Source organism: Protopterus annectens, chromosome 14.part0 (assembly GCF_019279795.1).
Source record: "Protopterus annectens isolate FY-2018-M chromosome 14.part0, PAN1.0, whole genome shotgun sequence".
In the NCBI taxonomy this organism is placed as follows: Eukaryota; Metazoa; Chordata; order Ceratodontiformes; family Protopteridae; genus Protopterus; species Protopterus annectens.
In genome coordinates, this window is record NC_056748.1 from 1,034,379,385 (window position 1) to 1,034,398,521 (window position 19,137).

The 19,137-nt window shown below is 38.0% G+C and overlaps 1 protein-coding gene across 4 annotated transcripts in view; it reads left to right on the forward strand.

Annotated features, from left to right (window-relative positions):
• The window catches only part of LOC122789409 (ecto-NOX disulfide-thiol exchanger 2-like), a 3,915,450-nt gene extending 3,905,082 nt beyond the window's left edge, over nucleotides 1-10,368 (forward strand). For all 4 annotated transcript variants that reach the window (XM_044056835.1, XM_044056836.1, XM_044056837.1 and 1 more), the window contains one exon: nucleotides 2,853-10,368. In XM_044056835.1, the coding sequence (XP_043912770.1) occupies nucleotides 2,853-2,984 (132 nt within the window). In that variant the 3' untranslated portion in view covers nucleotides 2,985-10,368. The remainder of the gene's footprint in view (nucleotides 1-2,852) is intronic.
• Nucleotides 10,369-19,137: the final 8,769 nt, after the last annotated feature.

The window sequence follows — 19,137 nt, forward strand, 5'->3', positions numbered from 1 at the left end:
TTTTTTTATCTCCTCCTTTTATCCTGTTCTTTGAATTATTTTTCATAAGTATTTACAAAGTGCACTTCTCTCTCCTGAGTTCTTCTTACTTTACTTCACCTGGTCTGCCACACTTCCCGTTCCCCTGTCATATCTATGGCAGTGTATTAATGCTGTGAGGTGATCCGCTTTCTCCTTGTCCATGTGAATGCATTATGCCTGCCATGCTTCTTATTTTCTTGCTATTGAAGTTGGCTATACTATTATTTCATCTCCATACAGTCTAATTCTCTCTACTTTATCTGTCCTTGCATATTCCTGATAAATTCATTATTATTTTATCTTCCCCTTCCTATCTTTTCATCCATTTCTCCCCTTCACCCTATTTGGGCTACATCACCTTTAATTTATCGATCCATTCTTTCTCTGTCTCCTACTTCTGATGTCAGTTGCACATATAAAGATCATCAAATATACATAAATAACTTAAAGCAGATGTATCATGCTGCATATAATCTCTCTGTGATATGCCAGGTATTGTCTGTCTGTATTTCACCTAGCAAGTTGTATATACACAGCTGCACAGTCTTACAGCATCTCATCATTTATTGTGGTGCCTCTTCCCAGTCCAGGTTGTATAGACATTTCCTGTTGTCACTTTTCCAGCTCCAGCCCTTTCTTTTGCTGTCCTCCTCAGTAGCAGTATCCGAGATTGGACTCCTCTTCAGATCAGCGTACTCTTTTCTCTACACTGCTTTCTTACTTCCTTATACCTGGACGTTGAGCAGCACATTTCAGGTTCTCCCTCATCCTGAGGTCAAACAGAATCAGTTAGTGCCTTCCCACCCTGCTCCCTTCCTGCTTTTTGTTTTCTGGGGAGGTGGGGACATGAAAGGCATTACAGTCTTAGTCAATGCGGCGCTGCCATGTTATACTGTTTATGCAGTGTGCTTTACTGCTTCTTGCAGTTTCAACTCTGACGTATTACGCAAACTGCTCGTTTTACCCTGATTCATGATTAGCCCCCTACTATTATTAGCTTGTCTGTTTAACTCTTCTCCTTTCAGGGTACTCTATCATCAAAGCAGTCATATTTTAAAGCAGTTCTATCAGTTAACTTTATTAAATTGTCCTTACAGAAAATTCCGGCTGATTTCTTCTGCATCTTAACACAGTCCATTTTGGTTCACCCTTCCACCAGGTCTCCCTTCCTTTCTTTTCCTTATCATCCGTTCTAAATGTCTCTCATTTCTTTGTCTAATCAGTTCTGCTCTTTCCTTTAGTTTCTGTTGTCTCAGAAACTTTTTTAACAATCCTCCCTGCTCTGATTTTTTTTTGGTCTCATTCTCTGATTTTCTGTTTGCTTCTGCTTATAGTCGCCTTCCATCACTGCAGCTCTTTGGTTTGCTGTTTTCTGCAATATTTCCAATGCCTCTTTCAGGTTAGGCACAGTTCCAGTAGGTCCATGCAGGTATATTCTAAAGAGTACCTGGTACAACAGCTACCATTTGACTTACTTCTCCTTACATCCCTTTATTGCTGGTGCAAAGGCAGCTCTTTTCTTACAAGTTTAATAAAAATAGTCCTGGACCACAAATATTCTTCTCTCCCCCTCCATAAATCTAACTCCATTCACCTGTATTTTTGTAGAGTTCTCTCCATCTGTGCATAAGAGAGAAATCTCATGATGGCTGGGCTAGAGATTTGGCTGATTCCCACTCCTGGTCCCCATGCCATGCAGTGCAGTCTTTGTTTTGATTTCTGTGGCAGATATGGATGTTCATCTAGAATACTATTCAGCCACTCTTCATTTAATACAATACATAAGCTGTAAACTGTTATCTACAAATATATATGCAAACCAGGCCAGGGATGAAAGATGAAGACTTATCATACTTTTAGTTTGGCCAACCAGCATATAGCATACACTTATGACCCTAGCACGAGTGATCAACTGTGTTAAAGCATATAAATAATGCATGTTATATAAAATCTGATGAAGCTCTGTTAAGGGCAAACGTGCTTGCCTATTTAATATCTTAATTTTTAATAAATCTGTATTAGTTACTAAACAAGTGCTTGCTTTGAAGTGTAAGCTGAGATTAGCTCCATGTCATGGTTGTTCTTTTCCTCAATATTCAAGAAGTACCAGTTTTCCATTTTGTGAGGGAGACATCTCACCCCCCACCCCAAGACTGGAAAACTGTTGCACCTCACTACAAGGATCTGGTGTTTTATTACACACACACACCCGTGTATTTTATAAGTATTAAGACACATGCAGTAACAGTTGCAAACTAGGAGTAAAGTTTGCTATCAGCATGGTTATCTGTTTTTGGGTCAGCAGCCATGCATTATGTCATGGAGAACATTTCCAGCATAATACATTCTCATCTCTTAACCCTTAGGTACTTTTGGTCCATTTTTGTTCCACATTATAGCCCTGGCTTCTCTTGTAGGTGAGAACAGGTTAGGACTCATTAATTATATTCTGGTAAAACAATGACAAACTGTGCATTAACATGTCCTTTATTTTACTTTAAAGTTTTAGTTGTGCAGCATTGTGAGATTTGCACTTGTACACACCTGTAGAATGTCTGGTTTCACTTTGCCTTCTGTCATTGAGCCGCTTGGTTTATGCTCAGTCTTTAAGTAAACCATATATCAGGTTGGTTGTCAGTTAGGATACCTTATCAGACTACCTTCTGAGGACCTACATCTAATATCAGATCCATGGTTAATTGCAAGTCTTTTTACTGAGCTGGCATCCATTAGTGTAATTCTTTCAAAACAGTTAAAAACTAATTTTAAATCGGCTGTGTTATATTAAACTATATTTGTATAAACATACAACTAATATTCTTTCATTTCAGATTTCTACCTCTGAAGTTGAAGCTGTCATGACTCGATTACAACACACTTTCAAGCAAGAGTTGACAGGTGTTGGAGCAAGTTTGGAGAAAAGATGGAGATTTTGTGGGTTTGATGGACTTAAAATGGTTTGAACATGTAGCTTTAGCTAACAGAAAAGCCTAAAAGAATGTGCACATTTCCAAAGCCTTCAGGATGAATTTAAATTCTTTAACAGTCTTAAGAGAGAATGTTGCAAAAGTACCGATGCCTTCCAAAAAATACCAGAGGCAAAGTCAAGTATACTAGCCAGTTTTTGCCTGGAATGGACAGGAATAAAGAACGTTTTAATCAAACCACAAGTGCTAGGAGTTCTGCTTAAACATCTCTTAATGTGAATGATTCATGTAAAGGGTTAAATAGTCACTGTATGTCTTCACTACTGTATGTAAAATATGTTTCCAAGGAAAACACTGATCAGTATATGTTATACCATTATGAGTGCAGTCTTTTATTCCAAAAGCTCTCTTTCAGATGCACAAAAGGGTTTCTTAGTATCTTTGCAAACATCCCAAAAATATTGTTCAAATTTAAATTTGGGCTTTGAAAATGAGATACAAGGAATCTACTTCTGATTTAAAGAGCTAGTATGCTGTTTAAAATTAAATGTGACATTGTCATCAGTTACTGTAACTTTCTTGGCTGATTTGCTAAATTGGGGATTTTTCTGCCTGACAGTGCATGGAGTCATGCTTAGAGCAGTATTTCACATGAGCAATGGAACTTTTTACATCTCTTCTTTGTGTACGTTAGTAAAAGCCTACTGCCTTCTTGTATTTAAATTAGTTGGCTAGTGCGAACTGTTCCATTTCCGCCACTCCATTTTCTCAGCAGTGATATACAGTAAAGAAGGGACAAAGTATGTATTTACATCATGGCCCATTGCTTCAGAGATTAGCATACTTGGGAGTGGTATAGAAGAAAATGCACTGTAGTTTTTCCTGCATGTACTAAAGCTTTTATACTCACTAGTGGGAAAATAGGACACCACAGAGATTTTAGGTGCTCTACTATTATCCTCCTTACTGACATTTCTTCAATGGGATTTTTGCAGTAAATACTGCTGCTCTCCATCACCTGCTACTAGTATTTTTTTACTTTGAACACTCAGCTGTCAGATCTCACCCTATTTTTTGAAAAGCATGCTGTAAATGAGTGTGCCTGCAGATGCTAAGTTCTGCTTCAGGGTGTGAATGAAAAGGACATTTCCTACTTCTACCCACAGAATGAGACACAGTTGTTGGCAGAACTCATGCCAGTCTCCATAAGATGCATAACTGATTTGTAAGGCAAATCTCATCTCTGATTAAAGACAAAATGCAAAACACCAAGTCCATTCACTCCCTGTTAAAACACATTTTTAACTGATTTTCATCAGTCACTTTTGCTGGAAGCAGTCAGAGAAGTTCATAGAGCTTGCTATATTTCCCCTTTGAATGGAAGGCTCACTTTGCTAAGCAGAAGGATGATGGCAAACAAATGTAGAAGCAAAAAGCCAGTTAAGTAAGAGTAGTTGGACCAGTCTTTGTTAGCCATTTACTTCTTCACAACAACAATATACAGACTGGGAAACAGATAACTCTTCATGACCTGTACTAGCATCCACAGATGATGCATTTGCCTGCTGTACTCCTGGGACTTCTGCTCTGTATATCTCCTTTTTAGTTAGTGGACAAGTCTTGCAGATGCCACCTGGTCCTTCTCATAAGTGTCGAAACATTTGTGAGTAGAGTTTATTGCCTCCTATAAGTGTAGCAGGTGAGAAACACTGATGTACAGATTTAAAACTTCTCACTTTGGACATTTTACCTTCAGGAGTTTCCTCAGTGGCATCTAGCCTCATGTTAGCCATGCAGACATTTGGTGGTGCCCCATATCATTAGGCCACTGCTGGCTTTTAATATCATCAGAAGTGAACACTCATACCTGACTCAGTGCTTCAAAATCAGATACTGATCCTAGGTCACCATCATGTCTGTGCAGTGCCTGAGTGCTTAATATCTCAGCTCTTAGAAGAACATCATTTCATGGACTTCTGTTACAAACTTTTCCAAACATTTTGTGCCGGTGGTGGTGTCCAAGATCCATCTTACACTGTCCAGCTGTCTTTGCCAACAGCATAGATTTTCCATCTTCCTGTAGTCCCCTGTGCCAGTCTCCCATGTCAAGTTGCTGAGTGAATTGCTCCCTGCAAAAATATGTGCTCATGTAGAACATTTGTATTGCCACGAATGTTCAGTTACTTGGACTTCAGACATGTGGTTTCAATAAGATGGTCTTCAGTCTAGTTGTGAGGAACCACCCACAACAAAGTCATAACTGACACAACCATGTTGTGCAGCGTCCACCCTTCCATTTGTGTAAAAAGAAGTACTTTCACTGAAACTAGTGCTTCATAAATAGCCACCTTTCACAAGAGACAAAGATCAACTTCAACAAGTATTCCACCAGGGGATGACTGATGATCTAAACAAACCTCAATTTGCTCTGCACTCTACAATGGATCCAGCTTGGAAATAATGAGCTGCAAACAGAAGATTGCTTCATTGTATACATCCACCAGCTTACAGATCTAATGATAAGCAGGTAGTTCTGGTGGTGACAGAGAAAGGCCAAATCCTGGTGGTGCCAGAAATGTCCACACATTTAGTCAAGCTGCCAAGTATCTGGTCCCACCAGGGCACTTCAGCTTTTAAGTGAGGGATATGTTCCAGGGAAAGTCAACCAGATAATACTAAAACTTTTGGGTGCGAGAATCTTGCTCTACTTTTTCCTTTTCTCAAAGAAAACTAAAAATGTGTATCTTCTTTACTTTGCAGCCTTACCAGATCTACCTGATACAGGAAGTGCAGAGGGTGCCCCAGATTACATGGACGTGCTGTTCCCTGTTAAGGTTGATTAGTTGTAGGTGATCTTGCAATGTGTAAGAGGTCTTTCTTCACAAAACAAATATCTGAGGATATCACAGAATGTCTTCTGCATTAAGAATGAAAGCAGTCCTTTTTAGTTTATGGATCAAAACTTTTATAAACATACATTTAACCTGCTCACTACTTACTGAATAACTGTAAATTTACCTTTTCCTGGAATCTCAGTGCTACTGCTGCACACGTTCTCATTTGTCAATTATACTGTGTCTGATAGCCACCAGATTTCTTCTCACCTTTCTATGTCTTAAACTACATTTATAGTTTCCCTTTCTCCCTACATAATGACTTGTTTTCACTACATTTAGAGTTTACTCTCTTACTATCTTTTTTCATTACCATTAATTTCCTCAGCACTCTCCAAATTATTAAAATTAATCCTTGTAAAATCTGAGAGACCAAGTTATATTCCAGTTTTGCTTATGTAGCATCCATCTTAGGAGTCTTTCATGCAATTTTGATGCATGTCTAAATACCTATATAGTATTTTTTTCAGCTGAATATGCATACCATTTTTATTACTTTATGGTATGTCATATGGAGCTTATCTCTTCAGACTTATGCTGAAAAGGGGTAATATGCCCAGATGGACTAGCCCTAGAAACAAGTGTAAGTAAATAGTTCAGAACACAGCCTTTCATCTCATCATCATGCCTCATTTGTCTTTACAATATGACTGGTCACAGTAGCAGCCTGGATTACATCAGAAGGAGAGATTTTTTTTTCTCAGTAGTAAAGACAGTTCAAGAAGATAGTTTACAGTGAACATTTTCAGCTCCTTAAGCACTGCTGCTAGTTTGCAGACTTTGAGTCTGTACTTATGTCAAGCACACAGCTGATCTGAATGCATATGGACTCCTACACAATCCTAGTTTTCTTCTCCAGGACAAAGACAATCATGTTACTATTATTGTTGTGATCCTATTTCACTTACCTAGGGCATTAGTATTTCAGATCTGCCAGTTTAAGGTGCTGTTGATTCTTATAAAGCTTGTTGGGATGGTAGCAAGCAGTGCCAGCAAGGTTAAGGTGATCTGGTAGCTGAAGTAGAGGTCTTACTGTGCCAGTTTTGGTTCGGGAAGTATGCTTCTGACTACCAAACCTTTCTTAGATGGTAAGAACCTCTGCATCATTAGAGGCACAGAAAGTCAATCTCACAGTGGGAAAAGTTTAAGCTTAAAGGTGACAGAAAAAGGTTTTTCTTCCACATCAACTTCTGCTAACACAGACTGATATATGTGACTCCAGAAACTGGAATATATTCTATGTCCTTGTTCCACCTGCATCCCAGTAACTCCGTGTAGTGTTTTGGTAATTGATCATTGGGATTGGGGGTCACTCAACCTTGTCATTTTAGTGAGGGCCCAGAAAACAGAATTTTTGAGCACAGAATTGTGCATTAGGTCTGTATACATTGTGTTAAAATTAAACTTGTGATGTGAGATGGAAAACTATCACTAGTGGCATAAACAGCAGCTGTATCAGGAGGAATGGTTTATCACGTGCCATTTTTTTTTTAATCCATTGAGGATGCTTTATAGTTTTATTTCTTAGAGTCAACAGTAACCTCAGAGACCTCTTATGACAGCACTAGAGGCTACATTACAGCTACTCCCTTCCCCATGCTGTTATTAAAGGCATGTGAAATTGCCCACTTAAGTTTGGTTGCAGAATTTTGGCACAGAAAACAGTGGCTTTTTCTAACACTACCAGTGACTTCAGAATCTCTTGAATACTTTTCACAGAATTTTAACATGTGACACCATAATATACATGGGAAAGAATCCCATTTCAGTCTGAAATCAGTAAACCTGCATGCATTGCTTCTCAATATTCAGCTCATTTCAGGGTATTACAACTATCCACAGATTGCAAGAAAGTACACAAAAGAAATCACGGACATTAAAAGCGTACTTGGCAAATGGGGACGATTCACTCTTTTTTTGAGCTACTAGTTACATTAACCCTTTATTTGCATCCATAATGGAAGGGCTTGACTGTTCGACTCTGCTCCTTATTGTAGCCAGTTCTGATAGACACATGGGGTGGAATAATACTGTTCTGCACTGATTAGTTTAAACTTATCAGGTTTCATTCATTCCTTATGCCTATACCCAAGAGAAGTGGGGGATTGTAGCTGTCTAGAATGTGAACTGTTTTTTGGAAAATCTGCCATCTCTTCATTTTAGCCTGCATCATTTAATTGACAGCTAATTCTATTCTCTGACAATGTGTTTGGTACCATTATATCAAACTAACGTTTTTCTTATCTTTTCTTAAACAAGTATCAAGACTTTTTCCACATAGAATGGATCCCTCTCGCTAAAACCAGTTTATTCATTTACTTTTGCCACTCGTGTCTGATAGCAAAGGGGAATAACACATTACACATGATATTTACTTAGGCTATAAAGACAATAAAGTACTGAAACAATATCTTTCTTACTGCAACACTTTCTGCTGCAAGACTTATGGGAAAACCCTTGGTGGAGATAAAGGATTATTTGTTAAGGGCTAAGCCTACCTCTGCTCCATATTCAGGAGCACTCTGATAAATAACTGCACTTTGGCCATGTAGCCTTCAAGCTATGTCTGTACTAGGTACTGAACACAATGTAGCTTCCAGAAAAGGACCTAGCATTTTGAATATGTGGAGCATACTCTTCCAAGCCATCCTCTTCTTCCAGCTTAAGTTTCATTTTTTTTTCCAGATTTGCTGCTTGATTTTTGTTATTGTTGGTTCAAAGAAAATACAAGTTCTAGCTGCCATAACTGTAGATTCTATAAATGTTGCTGCTGCAGTCTGTTACTTTTCACTTGCCCTGGTCTAGGTTGTTTTCTAAAATATTATGTAATTGGTTTACATAATTCCTGTACTATATGCATTCTGGGATGCCCTCATGCTACAATGCCTTTTGAAGGAAAGAAATGTTTGGCATCTTAAAAATTACAAATTGGAAAGAATTGTAGGCCATGGACCACTGATTATATGCCACATGTGATTGGCAGCTGATGTCATTTCATAGACAGCTCCCTCCAGATAAGTACTAGAAGACAAGTAAGGCTTGAATCCTATGTCTCAGTGGCATGTGTCTATCACTAGCATCTGCAGTAACTGTTGATCTGTAAAGTGTAATGTATGAGAGACAATACAATACTGCTAATGTACAGAAAGGAAACAGAACTAAAGACTATACCATTGAGGTAAAGTGCTATGCAGTATCAGCCATTTACTTTATACTCTCAGGTACAATTTTAAAAAAAAATGGCAAATGTGAACATTTTTCACAAAATGAAAGATGACTACTTAAAAACATTTAATGGTGCTACTAGCCCTTTAAGCTGGAAACATAAATTAAACTGTTGCATAAAAATATGAACTATGACAATGACTGATTCATGGAAACAGCATTATGTCACAGTTAAAGTACACTGTTAAGTCATTACTCTGGGATAGCCTTTCATTACAGCTTTGTATAGCCCACCTAGAGAAGACTTTAGACATTTGTCAGACTTTTGTACAAGATTCATTTTACCTGAATTGAATGGAAGTCTCATTCCAATTCTTCAAATGTGCAAATGTTAATGTTCAAGGAAGATAACAGAATCTTTTATCATTTAAAAAAAAAAAGAAATTGGACTTTAACATATATTTACTTTGTGCAGGCCCTACTGTCAATTTTATATCCTTTTTTTCTGTCCATGTTTTTAGGCTTGAAGATTTTGTACAGTTGGTTTTATTATGTTCACAAACATGTTGCAAGAATGTAACTGCTAGCATCCATGAATCTGCAAAAACAAAAAAAAAGGGTAATCATGAAAATGTTCTAGCATAATCATGCTCCTTCTGCTTTTTACCAGTTTACTATTTAGCATTACACGTTTTGACTGGGGGCTTCTGTATTGCTTTCATTACAGATGTATAGCCAGATTGGGATATTTTTGTAAGTCTACTTTAATTTGAAGTAAAGCTGTGTGATAGTGCTCTGATTAAATGCCAGGATGAATAGAAGCTACATGTTTGTTGACTGACATTAAAGCAGGAGTTTGTGTTGCAGCACATAGCTTGTACAGTACATATGACTTCCTACTCCTTTGTCAAGTATCCTGGTTCTGTTGGGAAATACAACTATCTTGTGCTTGATTCAAATGTACATTGTTTTGAGATTTCAAATATTTACTAAGCACCAAAAATTGCTGTTAATGTATCTTTAAATCAATTCAACCAGCGTGAACATAGCTGACATTCTGCAGATGGCATATAGTACATGTATGAAAATTATAATGCTAATGTAATATACTTTAAATCACAACTGAAAATTATTTATGTTGTTGCATATATAAACAAACTACCTACAGTGGTAGTATGTAGCTCGCAGAAGAGTGAAGAATTTTGTTACAAAGATAACTATGTGCAGTATATGAGGTGTACTACCTACCTTGAAGTTCTGCCTTAAGAAGAATTTGTTGAGGGAATAATTTGTACAGGCAGAAATCTGCCATGTTTAAAGTTGTACATTTTAGAAATAAAGATTTTTTTTAATTTAAAATATGCATGTTGCATTATCATTCTAAATATACTGTGCCATTTATCTGTGGGTGTCAGCTTTGAAAATAATGTCTTGAGTCTTTTTTTGAAGCCTTTCCTTGTTTAAGATATGGCAGGGTACCAGACACTCGTATATATCATAGTTTCATACATTAGTACTAGGCTAACTGCTCATGAGCCATTTTAAGCTTAGCCAATTAACCCATGTGAGATTCAAATGCTGCACTTTGGGTATGTAAGGCAAATATCTTAACCATTATGGCAACCTCCCTCCCAGGGAAAAAGTGTTTAGCAGGAATAGTCGACAAGATGAATCTTTTAGCTGTCACCTAATTATCAACAGCATACATTTGTAATACTAACACTGGCAGGAAACTGCTTTGTCTGCAGTTATCAATCCAAGGGAAGTGCAGTGCAAAGAGGGTATTTCATTTACTGTCTCCAATTTTCCCTGCACAGTCATGCTGTTCTAACTTGAATTGTAGCTTTATCTTAATTATCCATAATTATTTTCAGAAGAATTCAACATTTTCTGTGAGCTCTCTTTTTTGGCAAACTTGTGCCCAACTGCACACCATGCTAACTAAAAAGAACATTATTTAATATCTCCTTTTTTTGTTTAGATCCAAAGTAGAGCATAAGTTAATAATACATGTTTATAAGCCTAGCCATGTTAATCCCAAGTATCCCCATTTGTTCCTTTTGGGTAGTATGCAGAACGAATTTATGAGTGGAACAGGTCTGTGATCAACAATGGCTATTCCTATTCATGATGGACATGGGTGCCACCTCTGGCACAAATTTGCAGTCTCTCATCAAATTATCTAGGTTGCATTTGAATAGGGTCAATGAGGAGCTCTGTTTTACATGAATAGGAAATCTATTCCAGAGAAGCATCAGTCTCTCCAGTATGTTCTCTTAATGTCATAGGCTAGGTTGAGATCCTTAGAGCGAGTGACTCATGACATATGACTTGCGGATGTGCAGCATTTCCATTAGGGCAGAGTCAGAGATTGCCCTATAGGCCAGGCACAAGTCGTCTCTCAGCAGCTTATAAGATACAGAGTAAAGTGACAGGGCTTTCAGCAGGTCCATATAGGTCATGATTTGGAGTCCCTGTATTTTCTTAGTGAGAAACCTCTGAGATGTGTCCAGTTGCTGCAGGTGTCTGGTGAGGTACATGCAAAGGGGTGCATTATACTCTATTATTGGTCTGATGAGGGTCAAGTACAGTGGCGTTATAACATCCCTTGACCTGGACACTATGCCCTTGCTTATGAGGCGCACTATGATGAAGGATTTCCTTACCACTGTGGAAACTTGGTGGTTGAAGTTCAGATTTGTATCAACCTGTGTTCCCAAGTCTTGCACTTCTGGGTTTGAACTCAGGGGGGTGCTGTCAATATTGTAATTTGAAGCGAATTTTATTTGCTAAAGGGAATAATAATTAATTGTTTTGCATTTAGTTTTAGACCATGACTTTGGAACCAATCACCCATTTGTGTTAGCCCTTCTTGTAACATGTTGACATTGCTGGGGGACTCTAACTGCTCCCAATTTGCAATCAGTGAACTTGGTGAGCCAGATGCCATCTGCTTTGACCTGGACTTCTGAGAAATAGAAGCCAAACAGTAAGGGGCCCAGCAGAGACCCCTATGGTACTCCACTTGTGATGGGTCTACAGGTGGATATGGAGTCACCAGTTTTGACAGTGTGTGTTCTGTTGGTGTGCCAAATGGCTACCCATCTAGTAATGTACAGATTATTCCCCAGCAGCTGGAGAGTTTCTGAATGATGCCAAAGTGGGGGATTGTGTCTAAAGTCTTGGTAAGGTCAAGATAGGCTGTGTGCACTGCACTGTCTTACTTTCATCCTTTTCTTTGGTGACATTCTCAAGAAAGTCTACCAGGTTTAATAAGCATGATTTACCCTTAAAGCCAAACTGGGTTGGGTCTAGCATTTGGAGTTCGCCTATGTCCTTGTTATAAGGTCCATGATAATTCTTTCCATGGCCTTGCACATGAGGCTGGTTGCACTTATGGTTCTGTAGTTCACAGGGTCAGTTGATGTCCCCACTTTCTGCAGGGGGATTACTGTTGCTGTTCTCCATGCTACAGGAACATAGCCAGTTCTCAAACTATGATTAAAGAGAATGCCAAGTGAGTCCACTAGGTCTTGTTTTTGATTGTTTGGTAAACAACCTGGGATATTATCTGGTCCCATTTAGACCATGTTTTTGGCCTTGGCAAGTGCAGAGATGACCTGTTCTCTAGTAATACTAGGCAGAGGGCTGCTGTCAGGTATGCTTTGGGATATGATAGGGGGGTGAAGTTTGCACTGAATCTGCCAGCTAGCAGGTTGCCAATATCTTCTGGTGTAATATACGTTATCCTATCTACAACCAGTTTGGCACATAGCTGGGCATTCCCTTTTAGACTTAGATATAGTTAAAGAATGCCTTATTATCCTTGGCTATGGATGCGATTTTAGTTTTGTAATTTGCTTTAGAAGACTACAAGATTTCTGATTTTCTTGTGTAGGCTTAGGAGGGAACTTTTCCTATGCAGAGTGATATCCCTCTTGCTTTTGGACAAAAGTTTCTTCCTCTTGTTAATCTGTTTATACTTGAAATCCACCAGGGTGGCTTGTTTTTGTGGGAAGTCCTAGTTTTGATCCAGTCAGGTACAGCAGAGTTTATGCAGTCACTTAAGTGTTTGTACAGGGCAATTGCATACACTTATGCATGGTGATCACTGACAGCTGTGATTGCAGCTGGTATGAAACTTTTTATACGATTATTTAGTAGGCTGTAGTTAGCTTTGCTAAGGTCTAACCAGGGAGGGCATCATGCGTGGGAAAGTACAGTGACTCCCCTCCGTGTTGGTGCGTACCATGTCTGGAACATCAGAGCTCCTAGTGGTGGTGCAGACTATCTGTTCCAAAGTATTTCTGTTACAGTCCAGGAACCTCTGGGTGAGTGTGTTTTTGCTCATGTATATCCCCCATTGTATGGAAGGATAGTTGAAATGTCCCATGACTTAGGTGTTGGGCTGTATGGCGATGGATTCCAGTAAATCGAGGTAAGGCAGTGTGCTTATCCTGATTTCACGGTGGGAGCTCTACGCCTAGCGATGATGTAGTATAGTACTTTCCCAATAATTAATTGGATATGGAGTACTTTGAGAGGGTCATGCTGTTTGACCAGTCTTGAAGTGTATTTGGTTTTAATGAAGACTGATATAACTCCACCTTTGGTTCCTTCAAAATCATTTTGACGTCTGAATGTGTGGAAGGCATTGTAACCTGGCATGGCCGGAGTGCTCTCAGCAGCCTTGAACCATGTATTGGCAAATGCAGAGATGTCAATATCCTCCAAGTTGCGGAAAGCTTCCAGGGGTGCAGTTTTATGTTTAAACACCTAGCATTAAGCAGCACGATGAATTTGTTTTGATTAGATTTTAACGTTTGTAAATTTATTGTTTTGACATTGCATAGAAAAGGCACTATGTGGGCTGCAAGGGCCTTTGCCTGTATCCAAAAGCCTAGAGGGGACAGGTGCAGACCATCTCTAGCAAGTAAGCGAGGTCTGCCTACCATATCCTTCCAGGCTGACGGAAACTGGGCCACCCCTAGACTGACACAAGAAGCTAAGCCAATTGTTGAAGTCAATCATTTTTGTTAGTACTTTCTCTGTCCTCCTCTCAAAGGAACTTTAACTCGGTCTCTAGCCCATTTAGAATTGTAGCTACTTTGTAAACAATGTAACCTTTAATTATCCTATGACTAATGTCACTATGTCATATTTCTCTGTTAATTTAAGTCATTTGATATTCCTTATCTACAATGCTGTATACAAGTACAATCTGTGACTAATTTTATCTCTGGTCATCTTGAATATACATGTATAATTTTGTATTATTATATGTATGTAATTTTATGTATTTTGTACTATTACTTGGACATTACTATTGCGTGTGGAGCTTTTCTCCCCAGTTCTCTGCTGAAAATGGGCTCCATGGCCCAGTCAGACACTACCCAGTTAACAAATATAAATAAATATATTGTGGCATCATCCTGGGTGAGGGAAGGATACTAGGGGCATACCTGTCTGGGACACACAATCAGATATAGTGACAAAGCCAGCTCAGCAGGAAAAGACTCAAAAACGTTCCAACATCGCCAGCCTGCCAAAACAGTAAATGACCAAAAACTGTACCAACAATACTGGACTGGTATTTAACTATTTTATTAAATCATAACAAGCCTAAGAACCTTGGACTTATGATTTAATAAAATAATTAAATAACAGCCCAGTATTGTTAATGTACTTTCTGGTCTTTCACGGTTTGGCAGAGTGATGGTGTTGGAACTTTTTGAGTCTCTTCATATAGTCCAGAGAGGTACACCTCAAGTCACACACTCCAACATGGAGTATGACAGTGTCAAAATGGTACTTGCTGTTGAGTGTGTGCCCGATCTGTCAAATCCTGGCACCTGATGGGCAGTTGACCATGACCTTCTCCTTGTCCAGTCTGATGAGGGGAACATCTGTCTCTCTCACTATGGAGTCACCTATGACCAAGACATTTGATGCGTTTTGCCTTAGGGGCTTATTTGTTGAGACACAGGAGTGTGTGTTGATATGTGTAGTGGTTCCTCTTTGCTTAGTGGTGAGTGTGGGTGATGAGCATTTTGGAGGTCTCTCTTCTTTTGGTAGGCTTTTAGTGAGTACCTCTTCATATATGGGTTTATGTGTCTTAAACTTATTTTGTGTGAGAGGTAAGGCTTGTGTAAGAGGTGAAGTGTGTGTGCTGACAGCCTGTTTGATTTCTCGTTTGTTTTTACGTGAGATAATTGACTCCAGTTCTACACTGTATTTGTATGTCTCACATGGGGTGTTAGTTTGCTTTAGGAGTAAATGGTTGTCAGTATAAAGCAATTGCTACATTGCGTCAAGGTTCCCATATCAAGCAAGATGGCAGGAGAAATGCTGGGAAACTGTCCATTGTGGCAAGATTTTTCTGAATGGTATTTGGGAAGGAAGTAGGCTACCTGGACTTGAGAACCACAAATACAAATGAACCAAGCCAGTAAAACAATGAAATCCAAGCAGATCCACGTAGTGTAGTTGATAAAAATAATTTTAATACTCGAATCCCAAATGCAGTAAAAGGCTCGACACAAAGCCACACACAATCAATGTTAAGCGCGTTTTCACCTCGTATAATACAAAGCTTCATCAGAACTGAAAATCAATACATTCAGGTGTGATAAATAATCACTTAAACAATCATTTCTTAAAGAACCCATCCCTCCCCTTGAATGCCATGTTTAAATATATGTATATATTCAAAATTCATACAACTTTAAAAATAATTAATTCAACATTACCATAATTTGTATGTTATTCCTGTATTAACCTGAATAGATAAATCTGTACATAATAAATAACCCCATGCTAAAAAAACTATTAAAATAATGAGAAATATTAAATACTGTGATAATTTAAAAGAACTTTATAATACAGTCATAGCTTAGCTCATCATAATTTCAGAACACTGTTAATGCTAGTACAATCATTGAGGCCCGGAAGTCTGCCTGCATCAGTCTTTAACTGCCAGAGTAACTCCCTAAATTCAACCCTGGACTCCCAGTTACCACCACGAGGGTCAGTGACTACCTGTTCCACTACTGCAAACCTAATATTCATGTTTTTACAAACTAAAGAGTGCCTATAAAAGGCATTTGATTCCTTGCATTTAGTAATTTCGTAAAGATGTTCATATATCCTCTTCCTAAGGGTACAGAGCATAAAAACTGTTACAAACTCCACAAATTCCTATGTATATTAACCCTTTCGTACCACAATTGTAATGTTTAGAGGCTACCATCCTAATACCTCTAGCAGGAATCCGTATATCACTGCCTTCAAGAATAAACTCACATTGACGGCAGGCACCACATTTAAACATACCTGTTCTTGACCTAACAATCTTCCCTATGTTGTCATTCTTCTTCTCAAACATCTCCTTCAAATTCATACCTCTCCTTCTCATAAAAGAAGGGTGTTCTGAAATATATACCCGTGTCCTCGTTCACTTTCAAAATGGGCCAATACTTTTTAATAATCTCCTCTACTTTACATGATGTGGCAGAAAAGGTGTGTGTAAAAGCCACACCATATTCAGCTCTACCATCACAATGTGTTGTCTCATCCGTGGACCCTAAATCTAGTAATGGATAAAACTTACTGTTCCTGTGTTTAATATTTTTCCTCAACTAAATTATCTATCATATGTTTAGGGTATCCTCTTTCTAGAAAGAGAGAAATTACAATCTTGACCTCATCTAAAAATACAGAATTGGTGCTAGTCATTCTTGATGTCCTTATCAACCGACCTTTTACTATCCCTTTCTTTTGGTAATATAGGTGTCCACTCTCAAGATGCAAATAAGTGTTAGAGAAAGTGGGTTTTCCGTATAACCTTGACTGAAAACAATTGTTTAATGTATCCTTATATAAGGTAACATCCAGGTAATTGATACTGGAATCAATAGTGTAGGTAAAGGTAAAAAAAAATCAGTAGAATTGTTCAAATAAAACATAAATTCATTGAATTCTCCTTTTGAACCTTTCCATAATAAACAAATGTCATCCAGGTAGCGGGTGTAAAAGGTGATATGTCTCAGCTAATCTGTATTGAGGACAAATTTCTGTTCCCAATAATAAAGAACACAATTAACATATAAGGGGGCACATGCTGCCCCCATAGCTACTCCCTTTTTTTGTTGATAGAAGTCACCATTAAAATAAACAAAATTATTTTTCAAAATCTTTTCTGTAAATTCCATAATCAAATTAATAGTGTTATTGCCTAATCCTGTTTCAGTACATAAAATTTCTCCAAACCATTCCAGACCCATCTCATGTGGGATACTTGGGAATAACTCTACTACATCTATAGTAGCTAAAATTATATCCACATCATATTTATCATTGGTTATTCTCCTCAAAAAATCCCAAGAATCTTTTGTTATGTGAGGAACAGAATTTATAAATTTCTTCAGTTGGGAGTCCACAAAAATCGCTAAAGGCTCAGTGATACTACCAGCTCCTGCTACTATAGGTCTAAATTTTAGTTCATTAATCCCTTTGTGCACTTTAGGGATCCCAAATATAGCAGGGACCCTGGGATTCTCAACATGGAAAAAATTAAATAGTTTCTCATTGATACTACCTTGTAGTAAATGATATGACAAATACTATTTAATTTTAGAATATGAATTATTGATTTCATTATGAGAAACAGTATAATGTTGAGTCCTGTAAAATATTATGTATATATGTCATACTCTTCATTATACATCAGGACCACCCCTCCCCCTTTGCCAGGCATCATTACTCTACAATTTTCGTCCTTTAATGATTTCAACAAAATGTTTTCTTCTTCTGACAAATTATTAATGAAATTGTCTTTACTATTCAATTGTCTCACTTCTTTTTCAACTAACTCTTCAAAAATTTTTAATGATGAATTCATTGGTGGATTAAACAAACTATTCCTGGACATTTCACCATGATTTAGGTGTACACCTTTAAAATAAATTTGTAAGTTAAGCTGCCTAATAAATAACTTAATGTCAATTAATGTATTTACCAGTGAGCCTGGACATGTGGGAACAAAATGAAATCCTTTAGTAAATAAATTAAAATAAGTCTCATTGACTACTAAATCTATGAAGTTGTAAATACTAAAATTGTTCTGTTTACAGACTCTTAAATCCACATAATTTCGGATCATATTCTGGTTAGCATCCTGTATAATGTCAAGGGGTATGGGCAAAACATCAGAATCTATCAGTAATGCCAGATTTATTGAGTACACTGCTTAGAGTGCAACTGAGTTTCCCTTTGCTCAGCAATGAAGCTTGGGTGGTCTACTGGAAGATGTCTAGGGAAAAATAATGTTCCCAAGTGTATGTATCTATGTAGGGCGCTGCTAAACCCCATTGCACAATGCGAGGCTTATATACAGGTGATTCTAAACAGTTTTTAACAAAACTACCAAAGGTAAAGCCCCAATCTGAGCCTTTCTTCAGCAATCCCCAACTCAGATGGGTCCAAAGCTACACATTTCTGCCACTCTGGTTTAAGAGCACATTGATACCAAACATTCTAGATTCAGCAGGTATGAATCTAGCCTATGCACTGTAAGGTAAGGAAAAGCAATTTCTAGATGGGAAAGGGTTGGGGAGGGTCACTTAAAGGTCAAATTGAGTGTGCTTAGCAGTATACTATTAGATGACCTGCAGTGGTACCACCCTCTGTGCCAACTGGCAGCTCTTTGTGCAGCTGTGAACAGTGGGATACTATTGAGTGTGTTTCCTATGGGTTGAACTCAGTTCTCTGCTCCCACCAGAGTGCAAAAGAACCCCCTTAATGTAAAACAAACTTGTTTTGTGCTCAAGCGCAGTAACAAATGTTTTACAACAGAAGTCAGAATTCCTGCACTATCAGGAATCCATAAAAATAAGTTCACCAACTCTGAAAAATGTTCAGAACACATAAAACTTTGCAAAACTTATAAATATTCTGGCAAACTCAGAAAAGTTTTTGTAATGTCAGAGGAGGTTAGGAAATATTAGAATACTGTTAAAACAGCACTAAGAGCAGTGTAGTAAGAAACAGATGGAGTTTCCTTAACAAGTGGAGGCTGAAAAACAGTGATAAATTCAACAAACATCAATAAATGCAACACAGAAGTGATAACA